Below are 17,054 nucleotides of genomic sequence, written 5' to 3'. Positions count from 1 at the left end.
ACATCGCTTCAATTAGTTGTAGGGGATTTTCTTCTAATAGAGATAGACTGACTAGAATTTTGATCTAAATTATCTGTATGTAAGCCAGTAGTCCCTCCTATTGCATCCTTAAAAATGCATGCATGCATGGCAGGAAATTCAACATTATTAAATGTGAATATTATTAAATGTGTATATAGTCTACTTACAAGTAGTATTTAAGAGATTCCTGAAGTTTTAAGATATCTGACACTTGCGTTTAAAATGAATGTGAATAATAACTTGATACCAAGTTCGAAAAATACAGCAGATAACAGTTACTGATAGAACCGCTAACACGCAAGTCTTTTTTCTTCGTCTGGGAAAATCCACAGCGTCGCAGGGTAATGACGTCAACAGTCCGTGACGTGTCACTTTGTTTACAGCAGGTCCTGCGCCCGAGTTGCAGCACAGACATGGCTGTGGATATAACTCTGCTTTTTAAAGCCAGCGTCAAGACAGTCAAAACCAGGAACAAGGCGATAGGAGTCGGCTTCGACTCCACCAAAGATGACATTTTCAAGAGAAGCCGACCAAAGAGCGGCTTTTCTCCGAAGGCGAAGGAAGTGGTGAGTGTTTTCTCAAGCTAACTTTCGCTAATGACTTAGCAGCGACCTAAAAGTCGAATGGCAACAAAATACTGAACTATTAGGGTGCAATCTTTGATTGTGCTGCGTCGTAGAAGCATCGGGAAGGCAAGACTAATCCCCCGACATGCTAGCTAAAATCAGTAATACAGTGCTTGATGTAAGTTAACTACTTGGTCTCTCTCTCTCTCTCTCCCGCTCTAATTCAAGACAGTTAATCGTTTCGATAGTACTCGTATTCAAATCCACTGTTACCACATAGCAGTCATTTAATTTCTAATGCACCCAAAGACATTAAAGGGAAAGCTAACTGTATAAAATGTTTGACAAAACATCTACTGGTAGTTGCTGACATTTGTATCTTGTTTGATAACTGATATTGCCACATAGATCAATGGGCTTCTTCTGAATAGTGAACTGATGTAGACACACGAGTCAACTGTGTTATAATTATGTATATAGAATAAGTTGCGCTTCTAATCCTTGTCAGGTTCTTGATTATTGAACTGGCTAGCTGTACTATTTACAGTAATACCTCGACATATGAGTGCTTTGACATACGGGTGTTCCGAGACACAAGAAAACGTGAGAGAAAATCTTTGCTTTAAGACACGAACATAAATTTGAGACACAAGCAACTTCCAGAGCCTGGAGCTACATGGCCGAGCACTGCGAGCGCGCTTCACTCGTTCAGTTCAGGTATTCGGCACCTTTCGTACTCGTCTCCCGTGTTGTTTTTAAATTATTTATGTGATTTGGGCTGTATCTGTTAATATTCCTTATAAGTGATGGGTCCAAAGCAAGCGAGTGGTAAGGATGACAAGAAAAGATGCACGATGACGATGAAGATGCACGCCAGTAGAGCGGAGTACATCAACGATATGTACAATCCTCAAACAGAAGAGCACAAAGCCTTCCAAAGACATAAGTGTTAAGTTTAACAAAGACATAAGTTTATATAAGTGTAGAGTAAGGTACAATTACGGGATAAAATATCTACGTACCGTCTAACACTCTGTCCCCCCTCCCTTCCTCCAGCAGAGATGGTTAATATACTATGAGCATTTCCTCCTGTTGTAGTAAAGCCCTGTTGTGTACTATATATATATTTTTATATGTTTTTGGCACACAGATGAGAAGACAGACACGTTTCACACCGTGAGAAGCACATTCTGAAGAGTAGCAATGCTCTGTACGATGTGATGGAGGTTTCACCAGAGTGGGAAGGTTGTAATTGGGAAGCATCAATCTGGGTTCCTGCAGTCAGAATTTTCAAATTTCTGACAACTTGAAATGTTGCTGTTAAATCACGGTGTGTGTGTTGTTACCCTCGCCGAAGCGGAGGCGAGGGTATTGCAATTGGGTGCGTTTGTCTGTTTGTTTGTTTGTCTGTCTGTTTGTTTGTTTGTTTGTTTGTCTGTCTGTCCGAGCGCGTAACTCAAAAACTAGTAACCTAATCAACTTGAAATTTTTACACAAGCAAGGTTCTGTCCTTGGCTCGGTCCTCCCCGAGAATGGCGTTGATCCGGATCTGGATCCAGATTCTAGAATTATTTTTACATCTGGAATTGTGACTGTGCTGTAAACTGCCACTTTAAGAGGGAGGGACACGAATGGCATGATGGGAAAAAGAGTCCAGAAGGAGTCTTGTAGTACGTTCCGGAGCAGCAAGCTAGAGCAGGTTTGGCCCCTCTGATCCGGAAGTCCTGTTTACTGTCTCACAAGATCCAATAGTCTATTGGAGGCGGGGTCTGCAATCTCTGATTGTCTTTCTAGTTTTTTTTTTCTTTGCTTGCTGCATCTGCAAAATGCTGTTTATTACAGTCATTGTAGAATGTGAACTTATCATTGATATTGACCTTTGAATCATGATTATTATTATCAGGTATTAATGTACTTGATATGCTTCTCCACCAACACTGACAGACCTGGATTGTGTGTTTTGAACTGATCCCAATGTAAAACAAAAGCATTTTGAAAAGTCACGGTAGAGTCCTGGGAAGTTTTCTAAGAACGTCCAGAATGATTTAAAACAGGCAATAAACCTCAGACACATGTTCACATCGCAGCAGGTCGTAATCTCATTATCAGCAAGGAACATTTGATTTCAGCACCACTGACTTCTGTCCTACTATTAAAAAGCTGTAGGAAATTTCACCGGAGCAGTGTTGGTGAAAAATGTTTTGTCTTGGCAGCATTGACTTTTAATTAGTTCAAGGAAGCTTATTCCTCCAGTGAGTCGGGCTGACATTGTTAATGGTTGGCGGGAGTAGGAGATGGATCATTGGCAACTAAAAGTTTATGTTCCATGTCTGAGTGTTCCTTCTACAGCCAGAAGTTCTTTACCTGACATTAATATCAAGGATACAAACCTCTTCAAAGGCACCATGAAGAACTACTTTACGTTTCCCTGAGGGAGTTTACATTTTATCTGATGCCATCTGTCTGAGGCAAAAGTGAGCTCAGCCGAAGCAACCCTGCACAACGGAGTTTCTGTTATGTTCTGTTACATAGATATTAGAAATGGTGGTTTAATAAAAGCAGCGATGCTGATTCAAAGAAACATAAACTTATCCTGTGGTGCGTGCCCCCCCCCCCCCCCACTGCTGTCTCGCTCTCACTGCCGATATCATCTCAAGCCATCTCGGTAAAGCAGCTTTTGTAGAAATTGAAATTGCGAGCTTGGAATACCCTGAGTACTCAGTTATGTTGCGGTTTTCACCCACAACTCAACTATCCGTTCTTTTTTCCGCAGTATTTTAGTTCATGTCCCGTCTTCATGCATATGTCTCTATAAACATGCTGCAATAACATTTTCTTTCGGCTCTCCTGCAATTTCTTGGAGAAAGCCGATCCATGCGAGAGCCAGTGATTAAAGGTGAAAGATCAAAACAGAGAAAATATTAAATTAGGTCCTCAGTAACAATGTTGTTGGCCGGCACCTAATGCACAACAGATGTGGGTGCCCTTCGAGACGTGCATAACTCTCCCAAGCTCCCATTGAAGCTTCATAAAATAAGGGGAAAACATCAAAGTTAACGAATACGCAGTGATTTTATGTTTATTTTTTACTCAATGAGAAAGGAATTGTAGAATCTTAGAAGGCAATGCAAAAATAAAAAGAGAGAAACGCTTGATTGTGTAATAAAAGGGCCAGTGTTTGCAGGGTGTGGTTTGGTCCGAGGAATCTTTTACCTCACAGGGGTTGGTTTGGAGCGCTGTGATCTCCATTTCACAGCTCACCTCGTCTCTCTCCGCAGCATGCAGCCCCTCTCAAGTTTAAATGGACGAGGTCACTTTAAAATTGGTAAATTGTGTGTAGAAAATAGTGCTTGGCTTCCAACTGTGCCTTTAGTATGGCTTGTCCAAAATTGGCTCCTTCTCGTAGTGTTTTCTTAGAAACTGAAAAATGTGGCTCTTGGCCAGCACTTAAGAGTATGTTGTGCTTCCCAGGGCTGGTGGGGCTCTTCCCTGTGACAACTTTCACATTGAAACAGTATGTTCATATAGTCTCAAACTCAAAACTGTAATACTTTATTATTTTGTTAGCAGTGGTCAAGTTTCAAACACTAAAATGTTTTCGTAACATTTTCCAGTCCATCAAATTTATTTTTTGGACATACTCTGGATTGGATCAGAACAAATAATCTCATATTGTGAATATGAAATTAAAATACTTTCCAAGTGAAGTACACTGGATCTTATAAATCAACGATGTACAAATATCAAGAAAAGGACCAAAAAGATAAATAGTTCGTACGATCGTATTTCTTGATTTGATTTGATTTGTTTGCTTGTTGTGGTTGCTTTTAGCCGAAATCGAAAGCACAGCTATATAAATTGGAAGATAGTTCAAAGAGCAAACACACATGATGTCACAAACTGCACATACAGGTAAAAACACCTGTCAAATCAGGACTAGTCATTAATGAAGCCCAGGCTAAGGATCACCTTGAGATTTATGTGCTGTTCTCCTATGAAAGCCTGGGAAATTAGATTTTAAGGCCTCTGCTATCGTACCTGAATTTAAAGGCAAAGGAGAAACAGAGTTGTTGATACAGACTTAAGTCAAACTAATAAATAATACATATAATATAAATTAGTATTATAAAATGCTCAGTTAAACCCTTGAACATGTAGCCAAACCGAAGCAGCAGCGATCCTGCACGGCACAAATCAATGGTCCTCGCACTCAAACAGTCGGAACTTTACAGCCTTAAATGTTTTTTTATTGTGGTTGGGATGTTGAGGAGGTGCAGCCAACCCACTGCACCTCCTCTTGGCCTCCACACAGATCATCTGGGTAGGAAGAAGGCGCTCCGTGTCTACTTGGACAATGTAATGTGAATAAGGCTTTTGTTTTTTTTTGTTTTTTTAATTGTAATTTATAAGCAAATTAAGTAAAATGTCCCGCCGGCCTAGTAAATCCATTGACCCACTGACCCCACTGGTTTTGTGATCATTTCTGCTTATTGGTTAAGGACACCCAGAGAAGGACGATCAGGAGGACCGTCTTTTTTTATCGCAAAATGTAGCTTTAATTTTGGGCTACCTCATAACTAAGATCTGAGAGTGTAATATCTTAGTTTATCTGTCTGAACTCTCCGCACAGTGGATGAGATCAGTCACGATGCAGAAAGGAAATGGAATGGCCGTGTTACTCCATTGTTTACAGTGCAGTGTGATTGTGCTGGAGTTGTTGCTTTTAAGTACAGCCAAATAGTGTCATCATATTGTGGGTCTTTGCTGAGGTGCTGTCGCGGGTTCTCTTTGTGAAAAGGACTCTGAGTTCTTTCCAGAGCTCATGATGGAAGTACCGTAGCAGTCCGCCATCGGGCTGTTTACACTGTTGAGAGTTCAGATGTTTGTGCTGATCGTGAACTCATGTGAAAATGGCAATGAAGTGTTTTTGACAAGTAAATTATCATGGAAACTGGCCTCGAGTTTTGGAGCGAGACAGCACCTTTCGTCTTTGTTGCTTTTAGATGGCCGCTGATAACTATTAACAGTTTGTGTGGGGACAAGTATCGACGCCAGACAAATAAAAGTAATCAGCGCTCAATGCTGAACACATGGTTGGACACGCGCAGGACGATGTGTTGTCCACAGATTGCCATTTAATTGTGACAGCCCCAGCAAATACTTGTTTCATAGGAAAGGGATTGTTGAAATGTGAGGCGTATAAAGACGTCTCACAGGACGGTGGCCAAGTAGCTTTAGAACATCAAATGTCTCCACCATTATGGCGCTCATCATGATATTTTTTGCACACCGAGTGCACTTTCCGATATAGATTAAATATCCTGTAGAATGAAAACATATTCATACAAAGTTGGCACATTCTGTAGAAAGTCAAAGACCCTGTTCATCAAGAACGTTAAACGTTTTCTGTTTGTTTGTTTGTGGACCTGGCGACGGCGCTCTAACGTCGAACAGACAAAGCTGAGCCCATTAGCGTCAGACATAAACATGATAATAAAATCAACATGCTGCAGTCGTCTCCGCTGGAGCGCCCTCTCTGCATCGGGCCCTCGTACCTAAACGCAACATGGCCTGGCGTCAGGACGGATAGCCTTGGGTCAGGACGCACAGGGACTTAAACCAAAGCAGCGCAGTCATCATCGAATTCTGTCAGTTACCTGCATTTAACAAAACAAAGAGCCATCCAAGCCCTTCAGAAATCTGCTCGCTAAGCCCTTTCTCTTTTCTTCCTCATAATAATCCCCCCCTGATGGTTTGTTTGGGCTCAATCGGGGCTGGAGGGGAAGCAGGGGAAGGAGAAAGTGAGGAGGGAAAGTGGGGGTCTTTGATGATGACGAGATTAGATGCAGCCCGGCAGACTGTCTCCTCCTGCCTTACACACACCTATGGCGGTTACATATGCACGCACACACTCGCGTCTCGCTGCACACACACATGTGGTGAGCTACATGTGCAAGGCCACCCCCCCCCCCCCCACCCCCCTTTCTCATTGTTGAGGAATTACTTGCTCTTTAGGGTCTTAAGTTACAAGAGCAATTGATCCCACTGACCCCCTGCAGACCCTCGAGGTTGTGCTGGAAATGTGAGATCCAATGTACACACACGGGAGACAGCTCAACCCCCAGAGCAGCACTCTCAGGCCGCCAGAGGTCGCCTGATCTGGTGGGGGTCGCTGCTGGGGGTGGAGCACCTCCTGCTGGTCGCTAAGGGGCAGTACAATAGCTGAGGTAATGCATTTAATGCCTAAATAAAAGACTTGATCTTTGAAGCCAAGGAGGTTGGTTCTTTGTTTGCTTGTTAGCAGGATTACAGAAAAACTGCTGGATGGATTTCGATTTAAAAGAATCCGAAGATGGGTCTTGGTCTATCTTAGATCCCGTTAAAGTGATCCAGATAGCCTTCTGGATACAAAAAAATCTGGATTTTTTCCATTTACTTAAAATGGAGGCATTTTCAAAAAAAATATTATATATTGAAAAGTATGCATTCAATTCACTCACCAAAAATCCCAGTCATAAAGGGGTCTGATATGAACTATCATGCAAAATGTCTTCTGGATCTGATCCAGAATGAGGTCAGGATAATATGACGTTAACACTGAATACCCCATTTGTGGATTCAAGTACTCTGATTCACTTTTACTTTTCCTGGTTGGTGTATAAAGATACTAAGAACCATTCAGACCCTTTTGATGATGATCCAGATCAACATGTGGACTGTTTAAATCCAATTACGAGCGGAATGAGCTTCTTGGCTGAGGTTTGTGCACCCCAAGTGTTTTTCTAGTTATTTCAATTGAATTATGTGATATCAAGGAAATCTGGTTTTTATTTGTGATTAATAATAATGAACTCAGGATAAGGACTAAGATAATTGTGATTTTGGCATTGAAACTGTTTTTGAAAGCAAATTAAAATAAAAAAGATCCTTCCAAACCAACACAGTTCATACATTAAATAAAATACAGGCTTAGATTTTGACTATTCATTCAACCTGAAATTGCTGAAACTGAAATACTGATAAAGTTTTGAAAACCCCTTTACTACTCGAAAGGTTGTTCTTGTTTGGGGTTTTTTTTGCCCGTGAACTCCCTTTGAGCGCAACTGTTTTGAACGACAATTAACCCTTAACCTCAAATAATTGTATTATTACAAGGACGGGCTCACCCACAGCAGAGCCATACATCACCAAGTTCCCCTCCTAATGAAAGAAGCAGCTGTAGCTTTCTAACACGCTGCTCAGCCGAGTTTACCCTGACACCTTCTGTCTGAATTTAAAAACTTGACAACCTCAAATAAAACACCGCTTCAGGGCACCTTGACGTTTGGAATGAATGCTTCGAGCGAGACATTATTAGAAGACCGGTGCCAGGTTACCCCGTACGGCCGAGGCAATTTGATAATTGAGGTTGTTAGAGGGAACAAGCTGAAGGCCGAAGACAGAATCGTTAGGCTATCAAAATAATCTCCCGCGCTCTGGGGTCGCTGTCACAGTCAAACTCCTTGTGTCATTTTTCAATCCTCAGCTTGTCTGAGTTGTGTCTTCTTGTGGATCTAACAGAGCGTGCTGTGTGTGTGTGTGTGTGTGTGTGTGTGTGTTCACACCCACTTGTACCCTGCCAGCACCGCTCTGTGGACTAGGAAGCAATTTGGTCTTTTTTTAATATTTGACCAAATTACTGGAGCAAATATTGGATTAAACCAAGTTTCCTCTGGTTTCCCAGCGTACACACGCACCTGGTCATTTGCTCAGCGATAAATAGTAACAGGTCATGAATTGGGAGCTGTGGCTGTGTCACGGCTCTGCACGCACACGCACACGCACACGCACACGCTCGTAGCGTTATAATGATGACAGTTGAGTGATGAGGATTTGCAGATTTGACTTTTTTTTTATGCCGTTAACTTGATGAATTGTCAAAAGCTAATATTGAGAATTCGTGGATGGACATTGGTAGACTGTCTCGTCCATTAAATAGAAAATCACACATTTATTCCGGCTCTGTCTAAATTCTGGTACGTGTCTAAAAAAAGTGTTTCTCAAGCTGTGTTCAAGACACTCATTGGCATAAAGGTAATGTTACATTTCACCTTATTTTGGCAGATCACAAACATCACCAAGCTGAAAGACTTTCTACTCCAACACAGGAAAGATTACGTGAGCGCCGGAAGGTAAGCCTCTCCATCGGGGGGCAGTCACCCTCCACGGTCAGCAGCAGCACCTTCAAGGCCGTCGGGGGCGCCAGAGGGGAGACGGGACAATTTGATTCTGGCAAAATTCAGACTAGGTCAGGAGTCGGGGCTTGTTGAAGGTTCCGTCAAACATTTCCGCAGTGTGCATGTGTGCGCTGCAGGAATCCGTCTGCTGGCACAAGGTCAGCAGCTCGTAGGGTGGTCCGGTCCACAGCGGCAGGCTCCGGCCTAATTATCTGAAATTATCTAAGTGAAGAACGAGTCCTACCGCGGGACCAGTTGAGGCCTTCCAATCTGGCCCCCTCTGCTTTTCGTAGCTTTTTGTTATGTTGGGTTTGTTGATAAGGCCTCAGTCGAACACATTAACCCATAAACATGGGAGCTGTCAGTGGAGTGTGGTGGAAGTACAGCCGTTTATAGTGGTGGGAAAATCCATCTCGTCAACACTTATGTGAGGAAGTCTCATTCACCCTGTCATTAGCCATTCCTGCCTTCCAATTTTCTTATCTACTTCCTGTTTCCTCTTCAGACGCGGCGATTATCACTATAAATTTGGAATGTTTGTTTTTAAAATTGTTGTGGTGGCTCATCGTTTGAGCCCAAGTCTGGCTTGCATTAATGTGAAGTATCAAAGCCTGATCATTTGGTGCCTTTGAGTCTTACAGAATGTATTCTAAACGGTCATGACCTTAAATCTTCTGTAGCTCATGATTATGACAAAGGTTGGCGTCATCACGTTTGTTTGCTTTAGAGGCTGCAGCTCGTGGTTAGGATGAGGCTTGTATTATAGTTCCAGTTCTATTATGTTTCATTTTGAGTTGCACTTCATAGTTTTTCTCAGAATGAGTTTATTAATTATTATTATCAAGCTAATTCAAAGTCCACTTTCACACCAAACTAGTTTAATCACACACACACCTTCAATGTCTCCCTCTGGTGTCTTGTGTCCACCAGAGGGAGACATTGAGTCTCAACTACACTCCCTGTGTTTGGATCAGAGCAGCTTCTGTGTAGTAGTCCAGAGATCCGTTCATTATGGGATGCGATTCTGCTCAGCCGGAGATGGTTGGATGAGTAAATATTTGGTGAGAGGAATGCAAACCTTGATGATCAGTGCTTGATCATTGGATAATGAGTTGTATTTACTGCGATTGCTCTTGTGTGTTGTAGCCTCATCTCGTCAGATCTTAGCCGAATGACGGACAGTGAACGGGACCAGATCGACCAGGACGCGCAGATCTTTATGAGGACGTGTTCCGAGGCCATCAAGCAGCTACGTAATGAAGGTGTGTGCTTCTGTCTCTGTTAGCTGGTTTAACGGTGTCACTGGAAACGTGAAGTTTTGTGTCTTTATTTTGCACTGTACAAAGATTGCTGAGTTTGTCTTCAATCGGTAAATGTTTTCACCACAGCAGAGAAGCAAGTGGCCTCATCCCAGATCAAAGAGCACAGAGGGGCCGTGTTGGATCTCATTGGCATGTATCTGAAAGGTGTGTCTTTAACTTGTCTGTCCTATGGACCATTGAGAACGCATTCATTTGTAGCATCGTGTGTGTATTCACTCTTTTTAAGGAGTATGCAAGCTGTACTCTGAGCAGAGAGCAATCAGAGTCAAGAGAGTGGTCGATAAAAAGAGGCTGTGAGTATCAGCAAAACTCTGCTCCCGGGTGGACCTTCCTGTATGTTGCAGCATTTGTTTTTCCTTATCCTCATTTCAGGACATTACACAATTAAATCTCTGATTTACATGAACCTGTTTTATGTGGTCTCAGGTCAAGACTGGCCTCCGAGCGCCACAGCAAGGTGGAGAAAACACTGGAGGCGGAGCCCACAGAGGAGACGCCTGTCAAGGAGGAAAGTCCTGGTAAGTCCTGGTGGTTTGTGAGTCCTCTGAAAGGTTCCGAAAGGCTGCCTGGCACAATAATAAACGTTATTGTACAGCACAAGAAAATTAGCTTAAAGTGCTTTACATTAAATAAATAGCATGGACCTGCTAAGTTCTAAATTAAAACCAAAATAATAGAAAAACAGGATTAGAAAATTAATACATATATTAATGCAGATGCATAAAATGAATTTTTTTAGTAGCTTTAAAGTACGCTGCAGTTTGACATGTTAACAGGATCATAATGTAAACCCAGAATCTGCATAAAGCTATTATATTTAATCACTGTATTTAGTTTTTGTATAGCGTAGCTACCGATCAGGCAACAATAATGCACCTTTAACCTCCGTTTAATCCAGAACTCCTGAGATGAAGAGTAATCAGCACAACATTTGATCTCTTCTCACTTACCGTTTCAATATTTCAAATATAACTGCTCCGAGGTCAAGTGAGGTGAAAACTAAAGTGAATAAATTAAGTAACCACACAAAGTTTACAGTTCTCCTTTTAAATGGACAATTAGCAGCAACCTGAGTGACTCAGAAGAGAATGATGGAGTTAAATAACAGTGGAAGTTTCCTTCTTTAATGTAGATAAGAGTGTGTCTGAGGTCCAGGACGGCCCCTTCGACCCGTGGGAGGAGGCCCGGGCGGAGGACGAGCTTTCTCCTGAGGAGATTCAGATGGTAAGCGCATTCAGATTTGTTGTTTAAATTCTCTGTGTGATGCTTTGTAACCCTGCATGCGTGTGTGTGTGTCCGTGTGTGTCCAGTTTGAGCAGGAGAACCAGAGGTTGGTGAGTGAGATGAACACACTGGTGGATGAAGTGAGGTGAGTCCCACTCATGACTGTTACCAGGAGACATCTGGCGTTTCCTTCTGTTCACACGTTACGCAAAGAATATTTACCGGGGAGCTGTGATGAAAACCCAGTTGTGTCAACCCCCCCTCCCCTAAACAACAGCAAGTGGTTAAAATGCCAAAGACCAGAATTAACTGTCGTAAATGTCATCTAGAAAGGGTTCGACATGCTCTGCACTCTTTCTTCAGTGGGTGATTCATCTGTTCTTTCGCGTGCGGCAGGCAAATCGAGGGGAAGGTGGTGGAGATCTCTCGACTGCAAGAGATCTTTGCTGAGAAAGTCCTGCAGCAAGTGAGTTCGCTCTCTTCCTCTCCATTCACTTGAAATTCACCACAATGTGAGGACGAGGCTCACGCCGTCCTCCGTGACAGGAAACGGAGATAGACGGCATTCACCAGCTGGTCGTCGGTGCTACAGAAAACGTCAAAGACGGCAACGAGGATATACGGGAGGTAAACCTCACCGAGCGTTAACATCGGATGCTTTATATTGTTTTCCTTTGGTGTCGCTTCAGCCGACCAGGAAAATGTCATTTTGCTCATTTCCACTGCAGGCGATCAAAAACAATGCTGGCTTCAGGGTGTGGATCCTGTTCTTCCTGGTCATGTGCTCTTTCTCTCTCCTCTTCCTGGACTGGTACGACAGCTAACGCCGCTGGCCAACATGGACTTTATACGACATGAAGCCGCTCGGCTTTGGCACATATTTGTTATTAAGGAGCCATGGCAACGGAAACCGTGCAAAGTGTTCTTCCTGAACGTCGTGTGTTTAAATGGCAGATTGCAAGCCGTCTCTGTTTTCACTGTTTAAAAGCATTTCTATGGGGCGGACCATCATCCCTGCTCCACCACTAATAACAATGATAACTGGCATTGGTTCTTGTCCGACTGATAATTGTGACTGTGGCAATGTTTTTCCTTTTCATGATTTTACAAGCAGCTGAACATTTAATCCGATCATTAACTGCACTGACACGAGCAGTGATCTGAAATTCTGTACCCTCTGTCTTTACTTCAGGTTCTGATTGTGCATATTACACTTTCAGAGGGTATCAGAGTTGCAGGAAGCCACTGCCTGTCTTTGGTCATGTCAGGATCTCCCGCTGACGAGACACTCTCTGTCAGCCTCCAATGTTCGCTGAAGTGTTGCACTTCGTTTGTTTTCAATGCTTCTAGATTATAACTAGCATCTGGATATGAACTGACAGGGAATTTCATTTTCATTCATTTAATTTTTCTTTGCTAACACGGCGGTAAGAAAACCTTTTTTTTAATTCTGGGGTGATTTTAATTAAAGACAATCATCTCAGAAACACTGATTAATTCTTTCTCCAGTGTCTTCAGCAGGAGATTTATCCTCTAGCATAAGAGGAAAAGGGTTAACATGAGCCACATTTACACGTGAGTATTTCACCGCAAAACAAGAGTGTGTGTGTTAAAGATAATAATTGCTATGTATGCCTCAGGTTGTGTGCCCATGTAAATTAAAATGAGTTCTATTGATAACACTTGAAAAATGGAGAGAGCTTTTTTTTTACCTGCTGAGTTAGAAAAGATAATGCAGATAACGGGGTTTGGTCAAACAGCTAACTGGAGTTACTTTAATATGAAGTCATGGATGACATTCTGTGTCTGGATTCTGTTCTGCTCTGGCCGGCCTGCAGCAGCTCAGCCATTTATCAGCTGTTGGTCTCTTTAAACTGGTCAACTCTGGCGATGATCCGATGAGTTGCTCTTACAAATTACTTTCGCACATTGGTGTGAAATGTGGGAACTTTATTTCGGTTTTCGTTTAACATTTTATGTATCAAACGCACTCCAATGGTATTCATTACATTGTTTGAAAAAGTTACATCGCTTAAGTTAAATGGCAAATACAGAAAAAAGCAACAGGACCAAGTGACTACTTTCAGATTGTTCCACTACATCAACCTAAGTCTAGCATCTGTGTCGGCTACCAACAGCCATCTACGGTGACATGAGTTAATGCAAAGCATTGTACAATACAGTCTCTTCACTAGCGAGGCAAAAACATTCAACACAGTAGCCTAAAATGTCTGCTAATAAGAGTAACCGATAAGTCGTAGCCAGCCGAAATCAAAAGCACATGTTCAAATGAATAAGACAATCATGATGCTGGTTAGAAATGTCTGCGTCAAATACTTAAGCTCCTGGACTGCGCTTTGTCCTGCATGCGTCTTCTGCTCTAAAAGTATCGAATGGAAAGAGTTTTAAAGCCAAAAGAAAAGTCATGCATGCGTTAAAACAAGCATCGCAGACACAAGATGGTTCACAGTCATCCTAAATTGAGCTCCGTTGTGTGTCTGTGTGTGTGTGTGTGTGTGTGTGTGTGTGTGTGTGTGTGTGTGTGTGTGTGTGTGAGTGTGGCTGTATTTAAACATTTACCACTCTGTTTCAAAGTGTAAATAAATAATAACATATGCTATTCAAACAAACCGAGAACCGAGAGCCAAAATGTGATGAAGACTTCTACAGACTTCGTCCTCCCGCTCCACGTCAGCCGAGCGACGGACTTCAGCGAAGCAGCAGAGCCCCTCGGGCAGCAGAGGGGGACTTTTGGACCCAGAGCTGGTTGACGTTTGCTTGAGTGGCACAAAGCGTATAATTTATTTATTCCTGGTCCTCGGCGGGCTAAGCCAGTTTCTGGGCGGTTTCCGTCTCCTGCTGAGTGACTTTCTCCTCGGACATGATGGTCATCCACGGGGACACCGAGCGGGTGATGGTCTGCTTGGCGATGTTGTAGTGGTTAATCAGGGTGAAGAGGCGCCCGCGGCCCCCGGGGCCCTGGAGGGGGTAGCTGCCGTACAACCCAGCAGGCATGCAGCGTCCTTGCTGTTCCGAAGGGAGGAGAAACCGGATTAGAGATTGCCCAGATTGGGACGATGTGAAAGGTAGCAAGTCGTGTTTTTGGAAAGTTTTGTTTCGAGTTCATTTAAAGAGAAGCTCAAATTTATTTCACAGCGACGCTCGAAGATTTTACCGAGTAGACAAAGCCGTCGGGGCAAGGTTGCTCGTACTGGTAGATCTTGTAGACGACGAGGAACACCACACACACCAGGAACGCCAGGGCGCAGATCACCAGCAAGGTCACCTGAAGGGCACGACAGCTCCATCAGGTTTGCTCAGCTTGTGAACGGAACGCGTCTTAAGGGTTATTCTCTTCATCTGTCGGTACAAATCATGCAAAGTAAAGCAACAGGAGATGATGAAAGAGGCTTTCTGCAGCATTTCAAAGCGCCGCTGGGAGAATGTGAGCCGTGATCTGAGGCGGCGACGCGCCGCCTCGCCTTTCAGATGCTTGAGAATTAAAGCTCTACATCCAAGAGGCCCGACACGCCTCAGACAAACTCATCTGTTGATGCGGCACCGTCTGAAAGAAGAATGCAGAATTTAAAAATGATTTTTTTAAAGTCTAAGCATAACGATGGATGTCGGTTGTGTCGTTGCATTTAGTCTATTACGTGTTTTAATCATTCTATAAGGCGTGAGCGGCTGAGCGTGTCGGCCGAGTAGACAGACGCTGCCATTTGGAGGCCATCGCCATGGCAGCCAGCTGAATTAATGAGAGTTTTGGGGGCGGGGTTAAGTGAATCATGGTCCATTATGTCTCCCTGAGTAACCCTGACAAGGGGATGAAGGTGGCCTGAGCAAAAGAGGAGTGTAAAAACGGATTACAGCAGGACATTACGATGGCTGTGGCGTCTGGCCTGAGACGGAGATCCACCCTGTGGCGTGCACGCACGCACACACACACACACACACACACACACACACACACACACACACACACACACACACACAGTGGCAGACGGTCTTACTTTGAGTCGCTCAGATACGCCTTCGATGATGCTGATGGAAAACTCTGCGATTTTGGGCGATCGCAGCTTTCCCTTCTTGGTCTCGCCTTCGTAGTCGGCCTTCGTCTTCACCACCACCTGGGGGAGAGAACCCAGAAAGCAGGAGGTGATCCCTGACACCTTTAGACCGCTTTAGACATGGAGGGAAACTAAAAGACGGTTCCGTTAACCAGTCGGCACGTTTTACCTTGTCTGGCGGCGGGAACTGCAGCTGGCTGGCATCCAGCGGGGTGATGAGCGGGATGGTGTCGAATCCGTCCTCACAAGCCGCCTTGCCGTTATTCTTCTCGCTGAAATGATTCCCCAGTTTGACCATTGTCCCAACGCGAAAAAAACACCAACCTGGGGGGGGGGGAGGGGCGTATTTACGCGTCAACCTTAAATTCGACCTGCGTAATTGTGACGCGTTAAACGCATTAGAGGACGCCCGTCTTTCATCCATGACGCATCGACGTGGACGCGCGCATCCATTTCACTCACCGTTTCCAGACAGTCTTTCTCCTGCTGCTGCGTTTCTGTTCGGCGTGACGCAGTGGATTGGCGGAGAGCTCCAGTGCGCAATAGTGGCAGCCTGGTGCGCGTCCTCGTTTCCTCTGAGCTGGATGATGATGATGCTGCTGCTGCTGCTGCAAGTGATGAAGCGTCAACATTAACCCGTGAGCTTCCGGAGAGCTGCACCGGTTTAGAGAGCAGCAACTCCAACGCGCACAATTATTTCCGTTTCAGTTCTGCACTGATGGTTGCCCCCCCCCCCCCCCCCTCCCCCCTCCCCCCTTCCCCCTCGTGTTCCTTTATGATCCACTATTTATTTTATTTGTGTGTACAAATAAGCAACTGTAAGTTTATTTTTTGCACCACGTGGCCAGAAATAAATCAGTCATTGCCAGAACCATGAAAAACACTCTTTCACAAAGCTCACAGTGTTTATCTTTAATGTGTTAAAGATAAAGAAAAACAATCAATGACTTTGTGTAAGTGTATTTACAGTTCTATCAAAGGGGCTCGCCGCAGTGTTTCTCTCCTACGTGCTGCTGTAGGATCAATAACAGCATGATCAGCCTGTATCAGGAAACATCAGACGTGAGTTCAGGCTAAATAAATAAAAACAAACTTTTTGATCAAGCTGAAATTCATTGCATTCTATGTGCAATAACAATCTAATTCTTCCTATCATGCCTTGGCGTGCACTGCAATATTGATTTCTTCTCTAAGACGTGGCTCATCAAGTCCGTGCATATTATCGAGTAGTTCGTTGCCAGGCTACAGCGTGAATGAAAGCGGATAAGGAGGTGATGCATGCATGAATATGTCCAGCTCATTAGTGAGGAGGAAGAAGAGAAGTCTCCATCATTGAGGGGCAAACATTGCCTTTATGCGGTGCTGCTAGCGGCTGGATTATCTGATAGAGTTCTGTGTGATGATTCTATAATGCAGAGTCCGGATGTTTCCTGAGGCAACCATGCTTATGGTGTGACTGTTACATTGCTATTCCTTAAAATGTCAAATAAAGCCAGAGGTGTGTGCTGTAAAAATAAAATAATCATATTTGAATGTATTCTTACAGATTATCGTTGAACTATTAGATTCAATGTGTTGATTTTGGAAACGGCAGCAATAGAGACGAGTTAAGATGTCAGAAATAAACAAATTGAT

At 43.6% G+C, this 17,054-nt stretch overlaps 2 protein-coding genes across 2 annotated transcripts; one reads left to right on the top strand and one right to left on the bottom strand.

The window, feature by feature from the left end:
* Positions 1-419: 419 nt before the first annotated feature.
* On the top strand, positions 420-13,040 carry stx18 (syntaxin 18). Its single transcript, XM_068742541.1, has 11 exons — positions 420-587; positions 8,691-8,758; positions 9,950-10,065; positions 10,192-10,269; positions 10,352-10,418; positions 10,552-10,643; positions 11,258-11,349; positions 11,436-11,494; positions 11,746-11,815; positions 11,896-11,976; positions 12,078-13,040. Exons 1-11 carry the CDS (start codon positions 435-437, stop codon positions 12,171-12,173), a joined length of 972 nt encoding a protein of 323 aa, XP_068598642.1. The 5' UTR covers positions 420-434; the 3' UTR covers positions 12,174-13,040.
* Positions 13,041-14,175: 1,135 nt separating this feature from the next.
* LOC137898768 (neuronal vesicle trafficking-associated protein 1-like) lies at positions 14,176-15,717 on the bottom strand. Its single transcript, XM_068742814.1, has 4 exons — positions 15,589-15,717; positions 15,363-15,479; positions 14,525-14,635; positions 14,176-14,376 (listed from the first exon to the last, which is right to left on the bottom strand). The coding sequence occupies exons 1-4, from the start codon at positions 15,715-15,717 to the stop codon at positions 14,176-14,178; spliced, it is 558 nt and encodes a 185-aa protein (XP_068598915.1).
* Positions 15,718-17,054: the final 1,337 nt, after the last annotated feature.

Source organism: Brachionichthys hirsutus, chromosome 8, assembly GCF_040956055.1.
Source record: "Brachionichthys hirsutus isolate HB-005 chromosome 8, CSIRO-AGI_Bhir_v1, whole genome shotgun sequence".
NCBI lineage: Eukaryota > Metazoa > Chordata > Actinopteri > Lophiiformes > Brachionichthyidae > Brachionichthys > Brachionichthys hirsutus.
Note: the sequence above shows the minus strand (reverse complement) of the source record. Positions and strands in the feature narration are given on the sequence as shown.